The sequence below is a fragment of the Daphnia magna genome, linkage group LG2, assembly GCF_020631705.1.
Source record: "Daphnia magna isolate NIES linkage group LG2, ASM2063170v1.1, whole genome shotgun sequence".
Lineage (NCBI taxonomy): Eukaryota > Metazoa > Arthropoda > Branchiopoda > Diplostraca > Daphniidae > Daphnia > Daphnia magna.
In genome coordinates this window covers 2,828,880-2,848,879 of record NC_059183.1, presented here as the reverse complement: position 1 = coordinate 2,848,879, position 20,000 = coordinate 2,828,880, and the positions used below count along the sequence as shown (strand labels likewise).

The 20,000-nt window shown below is 40.8% G+C and overlaps 1 protein-coding gene across 1 annotated transcript; it reads left to right on the top strand.

Moving 5' to 3' along the window:
• The first annotated feature begins 15,680 nt into the window (after positions 1–15,680).
• On the top strand, positions 15,681–16,960 carry LOC116931611. The gene is made up of 4 exons (XM_032939209.1): positions 15,681–15,779; positions 16,069–16,221; positions 16,290–16,685; positions 16,748–16,960. The coding sequence occupies exons 1-4, from the start codon at positions 15,681–15,683 to the stop codon at positions 16,958–16,960; spliced, it is 861 nt and encodes a 286-aa protein (XP_032795100.1).
• The last annotated feature ends 3,040 nt before the right edge of the window (positions 16,961–20,000 follow it).

Sequence of the window (20,000 nt, the reverse complement as noted above, 5' to 3'; positions counted from 1 at the left end):
GAAGTCAAGACTGATTTCAGCTCTTAATATTATCCATTGATGTCCAAGGTTGTTCTTTCAATAGATATACTGCAACATAACCTTGGAACATCACCGGATATTGCCCGACGGAGAAAATCACGATAGGCTACATTTGATTTCTAATTTTTTCCTTCAACGTTATTAATCACGAAACTTTATTTAAAAGTTATTACTATATAATAAATCAATGTTTGAATTTAGATTCAGGAAACAGAGGATTATTTCAAAAAGGAGTTCAGGAAAAAAAAGAGTTGGCTAGCGATCAACAAGGGATCAGGCGAAAATGTTGCAGTCGAGATTTCTCTTCTTCCAAACACGTGTTAGGTAATTGCATTACTCCATGATCAGGACAGTAAATTCTGCGGGATTTGGATAATCTTCTAACGCGACCACTTGCGTGACCGTCAATATTTGGGATTCCTTAACAAAGCAATATCTATCATGATCGACAAATCCACTGGATTATTGGTTGATGGGAAAAAAATCTGGATGTCCCTTCATAGATGTGGTAAATTTAATTTTTTGTTTTTCCTCATCACCTACCACCTAGATACTATTTTCTGCTGCTGGCGATCTCATTCGGGAAAAAATAGTCCGTCTTAGTGAAGATCGATTTTGATATGATACTTTTTCTGAATAGAAATGCTTAACTAACATTTTTTCCTAAATCGTTTTCATCTTTATTGATATGCAAACCAGGTCATCAGCTGGCCTGTAGGTCCTATGGGTTAACATCTCTTTGACCATATTTTGATGACCGTATTAAGGATCGAACCTTCATCCACGAGAGTTACAGACTTGAGATCTACCTTTATCCTAAATGATAAAAAAAAGGGATCATAACATAAGATTTAGGTTGGTATGTACTCTAAACGCGTTCCGTTATCGAACATAGCCAATACAGATAGATCTGTAAAATATAGATACCGATATGATAATGATTGCCCCACTGATCCTATAAAAGAAAGCACAATCAGGATATTGCAGCTATTTAAAAATGGCATTAAGGAGACGGAGTATTTTTAATATCAACTATTTTTTTGCAGTACATCAATATCATCACGATTACTAGTAGTCAGCTGCTCAAAGTTTTTCTATTTTCAACAACTACTCACTTACACACATGGTGACCGGACTCGACCAGAGCATGCCGCTGACTCACTCCTCTCCGTCCTCGCAAGGATACAGAGCAGGAGCCTACCCTGTGCCGTATATCGCTCGTTCAGCTAAGTATCGGAAAAAGGGGTTGGCATAGCAAATAACCGAAGCGGATCAACAAGTGTCAAGCTCAACTGTGCAAATTGGTGAGATTGATCTTTTTGGGATTTATTTCTTAGTTGTATATTATTTAGGATTGAAGGCCGGTGACTTAAAAGAACCACCGCCCTACATTTGTATCGATTGCCACCATACGAATGGGCCACAATTCGGTCCCACCGTCAGATAAGACCTACATGAAAGGGAAGTTTAAAATTGCACAGTGATAACTGTATTACTGGCGGGGCATTGTCAACATGGTCCTTATATCCTTTGCATCTGTCGGGCTGCCACCTTCATTTGTTTTTGTTGCATTTTATTTACTAACGATAATTTTATATTTTTTGTTTTTATTTATTGATGTAATACAATATATAATTTTATTTATAATTTTTTAGAATGTAAATTTCCAAACCACGGTACGCTTTATTCATTAAAAATTAGTGCTAATTGTGAATTGTCACCCATGGGTATTTGGATAGTGTAACCGATTCCAAAACCCGTTTACATATCATTGTACCCTGTTTTTCCCGTTTCATGTCATGCATTGTAATTTTAATAATTTTTCTTTACTTGTCCACCCTTTTTAAAGTCTGGGCCAGGCCAGGCCAAGCCATATAGTTTAAACTGGGTACTTTGAATGATATAAAACCGCTTGAGAAGCATCTGTTCGAGTAATAACCGATCAGCTCTTTTTCAGGTAGGTAGGTCGGTGCGCTTTAACATGTGTCAGGTAATGCCTTTGTTCCAGTAGCAAACGAAATTAAAATGGCTTATATCGGTAAAATTATTAGTTAAAAATATAAAAAATGACAGAAATTGAAATCACATTATGATGGCTATCCGTTAGTCTATAATTATTGCTGAAAAAGTACCAACTCGAGTAGTAAACAGATTGGATTTTTTGGTGTAGGTCAGTGTGGTTTGATGGGTCTAAAACTAATTTAATTATAATCAGTAAACTATAAGTTCTTAATTTAAATAAATATCAGGAATTAATAGCTCTTGATAAGGTCTGTCCATTTTTGAAAAATTATTCCTTGAAAAATAATTACTTGAGTAGTAATCCGATTCATATTTTTTTGTGTAGATTGGTGGGGTTTTACGGGTATTTGGTAATCCCGATCTTCCAATAATACGAAAAATTTCAAGAATTTTTTCAGGAAAACTAGATGTCCAAATCACTTAAGTTTTACACAAATGGGTAGTTTTTGATGAGGGCTATCCATTTCTGTAAAACAAATTTGTTTTTGACTTATAGTTTTTCTGCATTTTTTAAAATTTTACGTTTTACTTGGGAGATGGTTATTACCCATTTACCCGTCAAACTGCACTGAACTACCCGAAAAATCATAAATGGGTTTATTACTCGAGTAACTACTTTTAAAGCGATAATTTTACAAAAGTGGACAGATCTTATCAAAAGCTATCCATTTCTGTTGTCAATTAAAATTTAAAACTTACAGTTTACCGATTATAGTTAATCTCATTTCACGTATTACTGGAAAAAAAATCCCTGAGACCCGTCAAATCACACCGACCTACACAAAAGATATCAAATCGGTTTACTACTCGAGTAGGTATTTTTCAAGCAATAAGTTTTGCAGAAATAGATAGCTTTCATCGTGAGTTATCCGTTTTTGTAAGATTTGTTTAATTTGGACTAATACTTCTACCGATAAAAGGTATTTAAATTTCGTTTACTACTGGGACAAGGGGATTACCCGAGACTCGTTAAACCGCACCGACCTATCTACCTGAAAGATGGTCGATCGGTTATTACTCGGGTAGGTACTTTTCAAGCGGTTCGATTTAGTTCAAAATAACCAGTGTAAACGATACAGCCTGGCCTAAACATGCAAAGGACGGGCAAGTGAAGGGAAAAAACCAAACATGTATAACATGAAACGGGGCAAATAGGGTATAAAGTAATGAAATCGGGTTTTGGAACCGGTTCCACCAGTCGAATGCCTATGGGTGACAATTCACAATTAACACCAATTGTTTATAAAAGCGTATCGTGGTTTAGTAAATTTACACTTTAAAAATGAATAATGTAAGAATATGAAGAAAAAAAGTATTGTATTACTTCAATAAATGAAAACAAAGAATAAACAATTATCGTAAGTAAATAACATACAACAAAAATAAATGAAGACGACAGACCAAGAAAAGTACACAAGATACGAGATAAATATAAGAGCGGGAAGGAGAAAGGGATGGAGGGTTGAGGCTAGGGAGAGGGAGGTAGCCAATCACAATAGCTGATAGGTTTCTCCACGAACAACCCGAACTGTAGAGTTGACTCGCGGAGACCACGTTGGTCGAGTATTATGTTGCGATATTTGTACTGTTCATTCTTGTTTAATGAAATACAAAAAAGCTTTTCATATTTTCTTATGTTAATTAGATTTATTTCAATCCAAAACGCGTTTTGTACTAGCGCAAATTCTAGCTGACGTGCAATAACAAAACTAATGGATGCTGATATACTACAGACTTATTGCCGTCTAATAAAAAAATTTTATTTTCGATCGTGTTTTTGCGATCAATTTAGCGATCAAATTAACAACGAAAAACGCCATCTGGCGATATTCTTCAGGAAGCAGTAGCTTTTTCAAGGGGTAGCAGTGTCACTAAAATAATAGAAACACATTCCAAAAAAACAAATCATGCTTACTACATAATCTGTAACAACATTTCTTACAGAAATGCTATGCTAGACAAACATAATTTACCTACAATTTCTTCGTTCAGTAATGACACTTGTTGGGATCAATGTTTTGGATCTTTTTTTTTTTACCTGAAGATCAGATACCGATAGGTGGTCAACTACACACCTAAACATCAGATCAGATCGAAATAAATGCTGAAAAAAAAGATAGAAGATATTATCTACAAAAATACCGATCAGATACTTTTTTTTTCATATTTCTTTTACCCCTGAAGATCAGATAAGATCAGATAAGATACTGGCACGTCCTCTGCCACCAACCAATGAATTGTCCAAGAAAATATTGTATATTACTCTCAAGTCGCAAAACAATACAACCAAGGACATCTATAAATACATACCGTCACCAGATGTAACTTAAACAGGGATAAATGCAGAAATGAACTGAAGTTCCTGGATGAAAAGAGGAATAAATACAGCAAAGAAATAATAATCATACTACAAAGCGAAAAATACCTGTTTGAACAGACAAATGCTTTTCCTAGACAGGACACTTGAACAATTAGGCTGCGAATGCTCAAAAAATCCTGAAACCAACAGATTAGCAAAACATGAGCATTAAGCAACCACATTAATGAACAGTTATGAAAGTTAGAGACGAAAATCAAATAGAAATTACCCAAGATCACAGAATAGAAATTACTAGTAGAAGCATGGTATAATAGCATGGTAGGCGTACTCCTGTAGCCCTTCCCAGAAAAATCTGGCCCAAATCTTGATATTCCGTAAATGGCAACGTTTAGGTCAAATGGGGCAGATTTTGCATGGGTTTATATTGTAGCGTTCACGCATCGTTGTAAGTGAACTCTCGCCATCCGTTATAACTGTAACGGATAGACAAACGACCGACGGAAGTGTCATTCGAGTGTCATCCGATTGCTGATGCATCGGATTCGCCGACTGACCCTTTCCCACGCCTGTAAGACTATAAATGGGACTGTAGTGTAGACCTTCGGGGCCAGTAGTTAGATAGAACCGTTATGTTTACTTTGTGTAGTGTTTGAGTGTTGGAGAGATTAAATACACCAATATTGATTCACCGAACCCATCGGCGATAACTCGTTACATGGTGGAGATGCAGGGTAGACCTTCCTGGTAAAAATAAGGTAAGATCATTGTGCTTGATTCTGAGTTGTTAGGGGACGAAGTGAGAGAGTAAGAAACTAGGAGGCAGGTGCTGTTGAGAGGTCCTTGGAAGGTGTGACCAGCGGGTATTGGTACCTTAAATTGCTTGGGTATAGGACCACAGGCCTGGCCGAGCTTCTTATTCGTTTGAACGTCCACAACTCGGGTAAGAGAGCAGATCTTGTCTTGTTTTACGCGGGTTAAAATAGGTCTACCGGGGGGTTCGGCGATCCTAAATGATCGGGTGTAGATGAGTACTGGTCCATTGCGGCAAAGTAAACGGTTAAGGAGGATTGCAGCGTCACCCGAGACGTAGGGGGGCCAACGTAACGGAAGCTCAAACGGAAGTTACGACCAAAGTTTGTGTTAGTACTGGGACGCAAACCTCTCTAGCGACTAGTCACCCCGCCCCGAGCCTCGGAGCTGAATCAGGGAAACTGGTTGGGAGTTCTGGAGAGAGGGCGAATCAGGGGTGCAATTATCGGAAGTTCTTGCTACAGCTGAGACCGAGAGACAGCGGTCTAGGAGAACGGACGGTCGTAGATCCAGACGACTCAGGAGAAGAGGCGGGCGCAAGAGAGGGATCCGCTACCTATCCACCCCTGCCAGGAAGTAGGGCCGAGAGTAGGCTTAACTTGCTGGAGGCGGGGATAGAAGGAGCCTACTACACGGAGTCACTGCAGTGGGATTCCGGCGACCTACGAGAGGACGCGGTAGAGCTCAGAGCGACTTCCGAGCCGGAAGAGGGCATCAGTCAGGAGGGCTCGGGTTGGCACGGTTGGAGAAGCCGACCCACATCCTCGAGAGAGTCGTCACTTGCAGAGTCGGTAGACGAAGAGGAGCTTGCGAGTGAGTCGGTAGACGAAGAGGAGCTTGCGAGTGAGTCGGTAGACGAAGAGGAGCTTGCGAGTGAGTCGTCAGGCAGTTCAGCGGGTTCTCGGACCGCGTCACCAGTAGTCATGGTCCAACGACCACCTGCCCCCCAATTGAAGTACCGGGCTCCTCCGATCTTCTACGGGAGGAAGGATGAGGATGCAGTGGATTGGCTAGAGCGTTATGAGAGTACGGCTCTCTATAACCGTTGGGGAGCAGCTGAAATGGCCGAGAATTTTGATATGCAGCTGGATGGAGCAGCTAGGAAATGGTTTCTCTGCTCGGGAGCGCCGGCGGTGTGGCGTGATACACCGGCAGTGGCCGCAGCACCGGGGGTGGTGGCTGTGCCTGGGGTGGACGGACTACGAACGAGATTTCTTCGCGCCTTTCAGCCACAACATTATGGCCGCTATTAAGAGGCAAAGTTACGACAGCGGAAGCAGGGGATAGACGAATCAGGGGTGGAATACTTCTACGACGTCATTGATTTGTGTCGGAGGGTAGACCCAGGGATGTTGGAAGAGGCAAAAGTGGATTATCTGTTTCGTGGTTTGAAGCCTACCCTTGTCGAGAAGATCTGGGTGACTAGCCCGAGAACTACGGCGGAATTCTTGACTGCGGTGCAGCTGCACACGGAAGCGTCGGAGTTAGCTATTCGACCAGAATGGGCTGTGAGCGTGTTGGGACCAATGAAGGGGTTACCTCCTCAAAAGGAGGAAGCTGGGACTGAGTTGAGAGACCTGGTATTGGAATTGAAAGCTGAGATCGCTGAGTTAAAACGCGTGTCAAAATCTCCCAGGCCGGAGGGCGGAAGGGGAAACTCGGGGCGACCTCAAAATAATGTGTCGTTCGCATCTCGGACTTCGGATGGGAAGGCTATCTGTCATAATTGTGCCAAAGCGGGGCACATTGCTCGTTTCTGTAGAGCGGAGAAGGGCCAAGACCAGAAAAGTACGGCCCCGAAAGAAGATGGGAAGGGCGGTCAGCGGAGTGATCGTCGAGACGAGGGAGAGAACAGATGGAGAAACGATCGGCGCAAGGAAGATGGGAAGGCTTTGCAGGCTAGGCGACGGGACTCCGAAGAAGATGACCGGAATACCGTGGGCATGGTGTCGGCCGACGAAGACGACTCAGGAGAGACGGCTGTACTGCTTATCGACTCTTCCCGCCTGATAACCGAAGAGGTAGTGTGCCGAGGAATAAGGATCAAGGCCGTGATTGACACCGGAGCGGTGGTGTCGGTGGCGTCTCCGAGCTTGCAAGAGAAATTAGGAGCTCGTCGAATGGGATGGGACGGACCGTCTGTAGTCATGGTAAACGGCCAGAGAGCTCCCCCGCTAGGAGCCCTCGAGCTAGAAATCGAGCATAGAGGAATGAAGGCCAGTGGAAAAGTAATTCTATTGGAAATGAGAGGGATCGAGTTACTGCTGGGCAACGATTTTTTGAGCCAGTTCAAGCGGCTTCAAATAAATTACGTCCCAAATGGCGCTGAATTATTGCTCGGAGAGTTACCCGTGAACGTAATCGAAGAACAGGAGGCCGTGAAAGCACCTAGATTGGTCACAAAGACGGGTAGAATGCTTCCGCTCAGAGCCATTGTTCCGGTGGAGATAGAAACCACGACTCTCAATGAAGCAACGTGGATGATTGAACCTTCGGAACATCTGGCTCAAACCAAGGGGCTGATGGCGGGTAAAGTGCTGGTGTCTTCGGATCAACCGTTAGGACAAGTGTTGATGGTTAATTTAACCAATCGGCGCGGCTATCTAAGAGAGGGAACCGTTTTGGGGCAGATGGAGGCTGTGGAACCCTCCATTGTCGCAGTGGATGAGGGGGAAACGCCAGATTCACTGGACGACGATGTTGGGGAGATGACTCAGCTGAGTCAATAAGCGACTCAGATTCTATGCCGAGAGTGACCTCTATTCCGAGTCAAGCTTTTCGGGCTCAAGTAGCATCGACGCTTCCCCCTGCTGATGTGGAGAAGATGGTTGAGCTACTCGAGGAATTTGACACTAGTTTTGTGTTGAAGGAGGGAGAACTGGGGGTGTGCAAGATTGCAGAGCATCGCATAAATACTGGTACAGCTACGCCGGTACATCAGTCTCCCTACAAGAGTGCTTGGAAAGAGAGGGCTATTGTGCAGAAACAAGTGGACGAAATGCTGAGCAGAAGTGTAATTGAACGTTCAACTAGCCCGTGGGCATCACCTGTGGTCTTAGTGAAGAAAAAGGATGGAAGTTGGCGTTTTTGTGTGGACCAGCTTAGCTAAGTAAGCTAAGTAGGAGAAAATTTGTTTTGTCGCTTCCCAGTGGTCTGGTCCTAGGTTGGACACAATCGCAGCCACTTGATTAACTGCCAGGGTAATATCCGGCCGAGTCATTGCCATCAAGTACATGAGTGATCCGATTGCTTCACGTAATGGTGTCTTTTCCATTTGAAGGCGTTCTTCCTCTGACTTTGGCACCATTGTTGGAGAGGGTCAGTTATTTGGATTAGCAGGAAGAGACGTGGATTTGCAGTCAGTCATGTTGTATCTTCTGAGCAGCTTGATGATAAAGTCCTGTTGGTTGATGCACAGGATCCTGTTTTATCTATCGCGACTGATGTCTAGTCCAAAAAATCTGCTGGCCGGTAGTGATCGTACTTGAAAATGGAGTCGCAAATAGTCGAGAATGGCTGTGATGATGTCAGGAGTGTTGCTGGAAATAAGGCCATCGTCGACGTAAATTATCAGGATGGTGTATATCCCATTAGGTCCAAACCGGAAGTACACACAGGGGTCACATTGGCTGCGTGTGAAACCGAACTTAGTGATAAATCCATCAAATTTTGTGTTCCAGCACCGCGATTGCTGCTTCAGCCCATACAGGCACTTAGACAATCTGCAGACCTCTTGTTCTTTTCCAGGTAGTTCGTAGCCCTCAGGTTGCTTCATAAAGATCTCTTCTTCCAATTCTCCATTCAAAAAGGCTGTCTTGGTATCAAACCGAAAGATATTTTACAAGAGGTCTTTGAAGACTTGGATCATTTCAAGATCAAAGACCGCAGCTTTGGCCAGGACCAGACCGATCGAATAATGTTTCACGACTGGGGAGTATGTGTCGAGATAGTCAACACCGTAAAGTTGAGCATATCCGCAGGCAACAAGTCTGACCTTGTATCTGGGTTCAGCTCCTTTGTGACCAGGTTTGTAGTCGAGGATCCATTTGCATTTGATTGCTTTTCTGGCAACTGGAAGTGGTACGACACACCAGGTTTTGTTCTCGATGATTGAGGCATATTCATCTGCGATGGCTGCTTTCCATTTTTCTGCTTCGGGACAAGAGATAGCATCCTAGTAATTTATCGGAATGTAGGGTTCTAACACCAGAGCGCTAAGTGGTTGATACGGTTTTGCAACGTCAGAATCAAGTGTCATATCAGTAAACGTTGAGTTCGTCAGAGCAAGTGCAGCATCATCCTCAATTGGGATCCCCTTTTAAATCCTATACTTGTATGTATAATTTCGTGTGTGCGCCGATGGCCGTAATTTGGTTTCAGGGATTACTTCTTGATTCGATGGCTGCTCGTTTTCATGTGAAGTTTCCGTCTCCATTGGTTCTATCTGTGTCTCTTGATCCTCTGGGGTAGTGTGAATTTTCCCGGTATTATCAGATGTAATTAAAATCCCGTTCTCTCCAACAGTTTTATCTGGTTGAATTTCTTTTCCAACGTGCGGTTCGATGTGTGTCTGAACATTAAGTTCAACAGGAATATCATCGTTTTTACCTTCAGTTACGTTCACCAGTTCCGCAAAGAGGTCAAGTTGAGATTCAAGTACTGGTTCAGTATGGAGATTTGAACGTCTCCGTTGTATGCTTTGGTCTCATCAATGATTACGTAACGGCTTGTTACTACTCTCCGAAGTGTTGGTATGTAGATAGGGTAGGCTTTTGGGAATTCGCAAAAACCCACTAGGATGCCTTCGCTACATTTTGGTTCCAGTTTCGTTCGTTTAGCATCCGGGATGTGAACAAAAGCTTTTGAGCTTTCTTTCTTGAGTCAAGTAACTCCCCGCGTTACATGGTGGAGATGCAGAACTTGTGGTAAGGCCTTGCGTTGTCACTCTTTTGCTCAGGTTGTGCGGAGGCGGGGGCTGTTAGGGGCTTCCGAGAGTCGTCGACCCAACTGGCCTACGCGCCTTAAACTGTTGGGGTACGAAGCCACAGCACCGGCCGTGTGACGGACGATTAGTGTGTCACAACATAGGGACACCATAAGTGATTCTAGGGAGAAAGATGAGACCTAGTAGTGGTTAATGAGGCTTAGGATACGGTAGGTTACCGTTGTATGCGATCGGGAGATCGGATTTAGACGAAGAGTCGTTCGTCGGGAGGCGGTAGGTTACCGTTGTAGTCGATTGGGAGATCGGATTTAGACGAAGAGTCGTTCGTCGGGAGGCGGTAGGTTACCATTGTGGGCGATCGGAAGATCGGATTTAGACGAAGAGTCGTTCGTCGGGAGGCAGTAAGTTGCCGTTTTAAGCGATCTGGGGATCGGGTTTTAGACAAATAGTCAGAAAGCAGTAGATGAGTGGGGGTGCTGGTAGAGCCAGGGGAAGCAACGCCATCGCAACGAGTTTGGGCGATTTGCGCCAAGGGTTTATCAAGCATTTGTAGGTGGTATCGTCGAAACTCTCAGCCCGAGTAACCTTGTGCGAAGGAACGGGAGTCGAGTGGACGGCTCTATAGGTGAGCCAGGAGGATTATCCGGGTGGGAAGACCATACACGGGTAATAACGAGAGAAAGTAATTTGGGGCAACATCAAGCTAGTATTAGCGAGGAGGAAACTCTAGCGTGGGCGGACGGCGAGGACAGCTCTGATTCTGAGGATAGTGAAGAGGGATTAGAGTGGAATTTTGAGGCTTTTCGACGGAGATCTTCGGTTGTAAGCGCTCGATTGTTACGCGGCAGGTTAGCGAGAAATTCTGGTGTGGCCGCGGCAGTCGCCCCCCTCAATCCCGTAGGGATGGCGGCCCAAATCAATTCCAGGCCCCACCCACATTCATCGATCAGGATGGGGAAGACGTAGTGAGTTGGATCCATCGCTACGAAAAGGTAAGTAGATACAACCGATGGGGCGAAAACGAGTTACGGGATCACATTGAGCTGTCATTAGAGGGGGCTGCGGGCAAATGGTATGCGTGCATGGAGGCAACGGGCAATCTTCCCAATGCGTGGTCGGACGTACAAGGGCCCCCGGTGGTCAGGGGAGTTAAATCGACACTGTTGACACAGTTTACCCCCGTAAACTATGTACAACATAACGAGGCCAAATTGCGTGCGAAGAAGCAGGGAATCAAGGAATCGATCCTGGAGTACTTCTACGACGTGCTTGATCTGTGCAGGAGGGTAAACGCGCGTATGGCTGAAGCCACGAAGCTAGCGTATCTCTGGCAGGGGTTGAGACCTAGTGTACTACAACAATTATGGAGCTTAAAGCCCACTAACTGCGATGAGTTCCTCCAGGAAGTAAAGCGCTTCCAGGAGATGACCGATCGAGGGAAGCAAGACGAGTGGGCAATGGGAGTTATGGGAAGGGAGGAAAGACCCACGTATGACCCATCGAAGCAAGATGCAACGGTAGAAACCAGGCTGGGAAAAATCGAAAGAATGTTGGAGGAATTAATGTAGAGAATAAAAAGAGCGGTGTGAAAGCAGCCGGAGACAGAGAAGGAGAAGCAGATGGGAGGACTTGGCCAAGCTGGAGACCCAATTAGTGGAGACGAACGATACTCATGGAAATTCTTCGATGGCGGGAGCGGTTGACTTACTGAAGGTGGAAAAATCCCCCAACTTATGTTATTTCATGTACTCATGTACTGTGTTTTTTCTTCTTCTCTCAGTTGATGTTTGACAAGGTGTTGTCTTTGTAGAGTGTAGAGGGGTCAAATGTTTCCCATGTTATGTTGAGTTTTTGGGATGTAGAGTTTTAGTGAAAAGCAATAGCGATTCAAACTATCGTAAGAAAGAAAAGCTTTAAAAAGGAGATTTAATAGGAAAGTAATAGCGGTCGGGACGCCGCGCCATCTAGAGAGGGAGATGTCGTGGTTATTGAGACTATGGACTCGATCGTCATGTCCGGTGATCTTTTATCGTATATTTCCCGCAATCCTATCCGAGATGTCCGGCAGTCTTGTTCGTAGAGATTTCCCACGATAGCTTCTGTTCTCCAAAAGCATAAATACTCGTACGTTTCCCTTGCTGTAGCCCAAGTATACTTATATCTGTTGTAGTGTGGTGTACGTCTTACGATGAATAAACGTGTCCTAGTCACTACCCGGGTCTTCAAGTAACTCCCCGCGTTACAATATTGAACACTGTACCAGATTAGACAGTGGCTTTAAAAACAGTAGAATTTATTTTAAAAACCCAATTTTTTTACATTTGATTTGAATTAGGTTAAACTTAGATTATGTATAGTTTCATTTATATAGTATGCTTATTTCTTGAGTTAGAAAAAAAGTGGGGTAAAAATTTTGAAATTTTTTCCCCGTCGAATTTAGCGTAGTGTCTAAGATATTAAAGTAAAAAGCAAATGCATGGCTCTGTTATGTAGATAATTCGTTGGTCTCCAATACAATAAAAAACAATTTTAGGTTGTAAGGTTAAGTCACAATTTAATTTTGGGAAATGGTGGGAATTTTTGGGTCACTCTGGACAATTTTTGGGGTAAAGTTGGACAAGTAAAGGCGTAGAGAGGGAGAAGAACTTTCTACCTGAAAACAAAATATATGGCCAGTAATTAACTTTCTATTTAAAAATTTTGGAAAAAGGGCTATAAATATGAATTATTTTTTATCGATTTATTTCGTCCCCCCTCTATCTTGTCCCTATCAGAAATTGAATTTCTTTTGCGTTTATGACAATTTCTTAACTTTTTGTGTTACATTTGCAAAATAATGTTTTTGATATTATTGCCCTAATCTTCATCTCCGTAAGTTTTTTTTTTAAGTTTTGGTCTATCATATCCTCCCGTAAATACCCCGTCCAACCTGGAACATGCGCTTGTCCAAGTTAACCCCGGATAGGACAAGAAAAACCGAAAAATTCAAATTTTTTATTATTGTAAAAAAGTAAAAAGATTAGAGGAGGCGAGGAATAGAACAAGGAGTAGTTTGTAAAAAATAAAATCTCATAAACACAAAACCGAGATCAGTCAAATCTTATAGTTTCCAGGAATTTACGAGCAGAAAAATAAATTAGGATATCTTTTCGTATGCGGTAAAATGGAATAAGACGACACTTTCTTGCTCGGCGTTTTTCTACTCGTAATTTATTATCACTTTCCGTAGATGAATCGTCATAATTGTCAGTTAAATTACCCATATCTTATAAATAATCCATAAAATAATAATAAGTACACAACGCGACTGCCAATTTTCACCGTAACTTACTTAACTTGAGCCCGTAAGTCAGTTTTTTACTCTAACATTTTACTTTTAAGAAAAAGGTAGCTTTTGAGGTACTTTTTTGACACTTAAGTTTTAAGTTAGGACTTGAATTGGACACATAAACGGTGATAGTCGGTGGTGTCACCCTTGTTTATTATTAAAATGGAGCATGACGAGCGTGACGTGTACGAAATCGACGAATTTCTTGAATAGCTAGGAAATGTAACCGATTTTACAGATTTTTCAGCAACAAGTGATAGTTGCATTAGGCGCTGACTACTCGGGTCGGTCAAAACTTTCCCTAGAAGTCAGTAGAAGCGAAAAAGGAAAACCATTGAGAAGAGTGTAAACATGTTGCATATTTTGTATTTTGAATAAGAAAACAATGTGTTTCTCGTTTCAAATTAGTGACAGGCTATCATAAAGTTAAGCTTCACAGGAAAAGTGTGTTAGTTGTTGGGTTTTTTATGTAAAAATAGTTAGTTTCTCGTTTTGTGTCGACGAAACTGGTAAGAAGAAGTTAGATTTCGTGTTTTAATCACCATATTTCGGTTATAAACAGATTTTGTAATGCTTTCAGGACGAGGAAAATGCCATATCTTTGCTTTGTGCCCAATTGCAAGGCTGGATATCCAGGATTCAAACCTTGTAGTAAATTAGTTTTATTCGCTCCACCTAAAGATGAAGCTCTCTTCAAACAATAGGAGCAGTACATTCCTCGCAAGGATTCAAATCTGAAAGTATCATCAAGAGTATGTTCAGGTCAGTTCAAAGAAGATAACATTATCAAAGGCCGTCTGCTTAAAGGGAAGGATGGAAAAGAATTGTTCTATGCTTGGAACAATTGGAGTATTAAAGAAGGAGCCATCCCAAGAATTTTCCCAGGATATTATTTTTTTTTTAATTTCTTAAAATTTGTGTCCTCCTTTTACAGTCCACTTTTCTTTATATTACATAGACTGCCCGAGTTACCTAAACAAGCCAAAATCAGCCAAAAGAAAGCTACCAAAAGAAAGGCAGACTGCCAACAAGAGGAATCGAACGGATCGTAACCAAGTGGATGAGCTTCGAGAATATACCGATGATTTTTCAGAAAACTGGGAAGGAGTACCTGTTGATGATGATTGTCATTCTTCCCTGCACGACCCATGGCTGTCATTTAAACCTCAAGACTGTCCAGTACCTCCAGCTTGGTTTTGGATTCACTCAAACAAAGGACCTGAGGTATTGTGTTTTCTTATTACTAATTAAATATTATCACCAGGTCCCAATTTGTGTTAAATTCCAACTTATCCCATGGAAAGCTGTTGAATCTAAGTCAGTTCACTTAAATGGCAAGTCTGTGTTTTGGTCTTGCGATTCAAAATTCCTTTATAGTACGGTGCTTAATCCAGAAGATACAAGCGAAACACTGGTCCAGCAAATGACAAGAATTTTGAAAGATTTTGACGAAGCCCACATATGCAAGGGTGTGAGAGAAGAAAAGCTTTTCAACATTAAATTTTGCGCTGGAGCAGTACTAAAAAATGACACCTGGAGATCAATCCATTGCAAACCCGTTTTTTTTGCTACTACCAGCAGTTATTCACCATCTGAGGAAGTCTTGAAAGGTGTTAACAAAAACATAGAAATGGGAACACCAACGTGCTATGAGTGCTACACCATGAGGCGAGCTGTGTTAAGGTTAGCGAGTAAGTCGGCTAGTATTTCATCGTAATTAAGAGTACTCGAGCCTACAAACATTTACGCGCAAATAATCTGCTACCCCTCCCCTGCCTTGATACTATCCGTCGACTTCTTAGCTCTCTGTCGTGTAATTTTGGTTTCAATGAGAAGGCTTTACTCTCAATCAAACGGCAGTTACAGGCCTTGGATTTGGATTTCCGGCAAGGATCACTGGTTTGGGATGAGATCTCCTTGTCTAAAGATGTGACGAAATGGTACGACGCCCAAAAAATGCATTGTTAGGGATTTATGGACTACGAACAGGAAGAGATTGAAGAACAATACGGTGTTTACCGATCAGCTAGCAGACCATGCCCGTGTCTTCATATTTCTCCCATACAGATCTTCAATGATCCAGCCTATCGCTGTTTTTGCCACTAAAGGAGCGGCACCTGGTCCCGTCATTTCGCCACTGCTTGCAAAAGTAATTGTGGTACTAGATTCTTATAAGCAGTGTTTGCTCGAGTAACGTCGGTCACTTGTATTGGAGATCAAACGAACAAAATGGCATGGGCGGATTGCGGAATCAGTGGAAAGCGCGACAAGGATGGAAAGATTTGGTGTTCAATGGAGCATCCAAAGGCAATGGAACGAGGGGAGACGATATGGTTTCTCCAAGATGTTCCGCACTTGTTCAAGTGTGTGAGAAATCACATCTTTTCCCGAAGAAGGTTGGTGAAACCTCGACAGAAGAAACCAGTAAAAGAAAAAGGCATGGTAAGCACGAAAGATTCAGCGCCTACATCAACATTACCAGCGCCTGCATCGTCATTATCAGCGCCTGCATCATCATAACCAGCCCCCCAACCATACTTTATAGAGGAAAAGATACAGGTAGCTACTAGTTTGTTTAAAGAAAAAATTACCTTAATATATTTTCTGATTGATTGTTTACAGTTTAAAGGGAAACAGGTTAGCCATGCTGATTTTATTCTTCTTTTAGATTACGACACACCCGTGCAAGGCGGTATGGGTATTGCTTTTCGTCTAACAGAAGAACACATAAATCCAAATAGTTTCGCTAAAATGAATGTTAGGTTGATGGCACAGGTTCATAGCATTATAATGAAAAAAATGTTTTGGTCAGCGACTCATCATTTACCCTTACATATTTTCAGATCTTCTCGCATTCCATTGCAAAAACTTTTGAATTTTATCGCTTGAAAAATTCTGACACAAGTGAACCTTTCAAACAAACAGAAACTACTCAATTGATGTGCCAGATGCTTAATGAAGCGTTTGATGTTTTAAACAGAAGGAAATACCAAGATAGAATAACCATCTACAATTGGGACAAGAAACTTTTGCTCGATCTCCTTCACACGATAAATGAAACAAAAGAACATTCCTTTGAGTCTAAATCGAATGGGCGTCCTTTCCTTTCCGATGCCAGTTTAATGTCCATGCGAATAACAATAACCAGTGCAATTGAGCTAATTGGATTTCTACTAAAGACATGCAAATATACTTTCGTCCTCAGTGGAAAATTCTACCAAGACTGTCAATTCTACCAAGTACAATCTAACGTCAAAACATTTTGGTTACACATTTTATATGATGACTTTTGTATTTTCAGCGATTTTCTGGTATTGTCAGATCCTGTGGAGGGGGGCAGGATGCCTCCACTGCTAGTACTTCTCTGCGGATTTATTGGATGCTTTCAATTTATTTTCCTGTAAAGAATGCTCTCCGTATTGACGGCAACATCGACGAGGAAGAGAGAATGCATATCCTGACAAGTAACAAAGATTGTATGCTCAAAAGTTTTAAAGAGAACGTAGACAAATAAAAAAAGATGAGGCAGAACTTAAAAGATGCTCTATTGAAAGGGCTTATTTTTGCTTAGAATAGAGAAATGGAACAAAAAGATGACTTGGATTTGGTGCAGTCCAATGCAACGTACTACAACTGTGGTTACTTTATTATCACCAGAAAAGAAGATATTAATTGTGAAAACTGCCTAGATTCCCTAACTGCCAAAAAAAGTGAACTTCCTTGTGAATTCTACGCTGTACATATTACCAAACTAAAAGCAAAGGATTTCTACGCTTCACTTTATCGGTTTTTACTACATCAAAGAGCCAAGGTGGAGAGGATCCTTCAGAAGCACTTACAATCACATCAACCCTTCATTAGGGATTTCTTTCAGCTAGTCATTAGGGAAGTTGTTGGTGATGGCCTCAGTCTTCCCCCTATATGGTGTAAAGCGCATCGACATGAACAACTATCATATCTCATTTACGAATATGTTGTATTGCGCTATCACATTGAAGCCAAGCGCTTAAAAAATGATGCCCTCCAACAATTAAAAATTAGCAAAAATAAACACAGAAAAATGTCAAAAATGGTTGCGTAATTTACACATTACATTATTAATCTGATTAAATTATTCTGAAAATAATACCCAATATCTGCTAAATTTCATCATAAAATTTTAAGAGGAATTTTAATTTTTCGGGCAGAAACTGGCTTATTCCCTGTGCTAGTCTTATAACCATTGAGCAAGCAAATACCTACAGAGAGCACTGTAGGTCTAAAGCATAAACACTTGACTTTTCATAAAAAATTATTAAAATAGCTGTTTCCGAATGAATTGTTATGAAATATATCTTTAATGTTAAGGTACCACTCATAATAAGAGTCTCGCCGCTATTAGCCTTGGTCTACTGCTACTGTTTATTATATATTAAATTTATTCATCTATTTAAAATATTTATGTTTTTTTTATTGTCATACTTCTGTAGAATAAAGCATCGTTGCATCATTACCTTACGATAAGTAACATTTATTAAACGAGGCTACTAAGAATTTCGTGTAGTGTATAGCGTTTACAAATTAGACGACAATATTATATTAATCAAGGTAATAGAAACATACCAGTAACTAACGTTTACGGTATACGTTGCCGAAATGCTCGAAATTATTGAGAAGTGTGGTGCTCTGGCTTGTCAATCAGTTGTCATAACCATCTTTAGAAGTTTCAACGAGCCTGTTACGAGCTTCAGACATTCATTATTCCATCTTTTGCACAAGCTTGATGAAAACTATAGTGTACCCAGAAATCCACGCTGTAGCAGACGTTAGAAAAACCAGTTTTCAAATTTTCAAATTTTTAAAGTATTCAGTAAATCAAGAGTAAATTTATTCAAAGAATTTTTGTATACTATTTAATTGTTTCATTAAAAATATTTATATAGATTGAATGTTATTGTATATATAAAATTTCTTGATGTTTCTAATATAAAAAAATATCCGAAAGCCATTCAAGAAAGCGTAATCGTACAAAATCTGTAATGCCCATATTGTGGAAGTCACCTCCAATCTCACAGGTATCTTAGATTATACCTTAATTTACCAAAAATTTACTAAACTTTTTTTCATTTGATTAGGTTTCAGATTCAATTATGAGTGACCCTTTTTTACCTTCTATACAGAATGAACCTCAAATATCTCGTTAACCCTTCATCATGGTCTAACGGGATAGGTCCAACGTCCACACGTGAGAGAACCAAAATGTATGTAATTTCATTTTAAGTTCCAGATAATCCCTTTAGGAACGACGCCTGTTTGGTTTCCCTTGCTTTGAAATATTGCCTACTGCTGTCAGTGGATCATCTGACTTAAACTAATTAAAAAAATTTTTCTTTTAAAGTAATACTACACTTTCACAGTGTTGTTTCATTTGTTAATAGGGTGGCAAAATCATTAAGTGCTTTGTTGTTGGATGCACCAGTGTCTATATTTCAACAAGGAAAAAGTTCGATCTATCAGAATATAACTGCATATTTTGTTTACGTAAGGCGTAAAATGGTTAGTTCATGTGGTGAATGTTGGGATACTCTGTAAACTGATGAAGCGATTCTGATTGTTCAAATTATCCAAACAAATTAACTGTTTTTCTGGACAGAGGCAGCCTTAAAAAGGTTATACCGAACATGTTCTTTGTTGTTTCTTCGTTGGAAGCAATATTAATCAATCAATTAATCAATTCAAGAAGAATAGTTCATACATTCGGGATTCATTTGAAAAAATTATTGAATGAGCCTCTACACTTTCTCAGCACATATTTTGGTTTCCTACGTACAGGAATAATCTTGGTCCGAAGCTTAGAAACGGATTCATTATAATTCATTATCTGTTTCAAAAATAGAGTAAATAAGAAAGAAATATACCCAAACTGAACAGTCAGTGTCATAAAAAAAGGAAATTATCTATTATGCCATTCGCGAAAAGTACAAGAAGCGTTAAAAAAATTAGAAATAATCCCCGCAAAAAAAATCCATCGAAATTCTGCTATTTAGATTTTGATAATACTAGGCTGAAACAGATAAACTTTTTGGCCCTTTTTTCCATACAAAGAGCTGTAATCTGTTTATCATAATTTGTGATAAGTAAAGAACGAACTCGTTTACTATTTCATTTTGCTTTGTTCTCCGTCGTTAGCGCTTATGCGCTATTCAGCACTAGGGCAACGAAACAGGCGGCGTGCGTAGTGGAATTGTGAGGAACTAAAGACGAAAGGGGGTACACTTTGTGTCTCTTACTGGGTGTCGTAGTGGCGTCAACAAATGAAACGGCTGTTTACGTACCGTTTCAAAATATATAAAATAGATTTGTTTTAGAAATTGACAGCTGCATCCAAAGGAGATATAAAACAAAATCTGCTTCAAAAGGAAAGCTAAAGGTATTTGAAGCTTACTTTAAAAATGTGATGTTGAAGAAGGCTTTAAATGTGGTAACCCAAATTAGTTGTACAGTATTCGGCAAAAAAACACCGATTTATTTTGAAAAAGCCATCTGTGGGTAGAAAATATTAATTGTTTACTTTT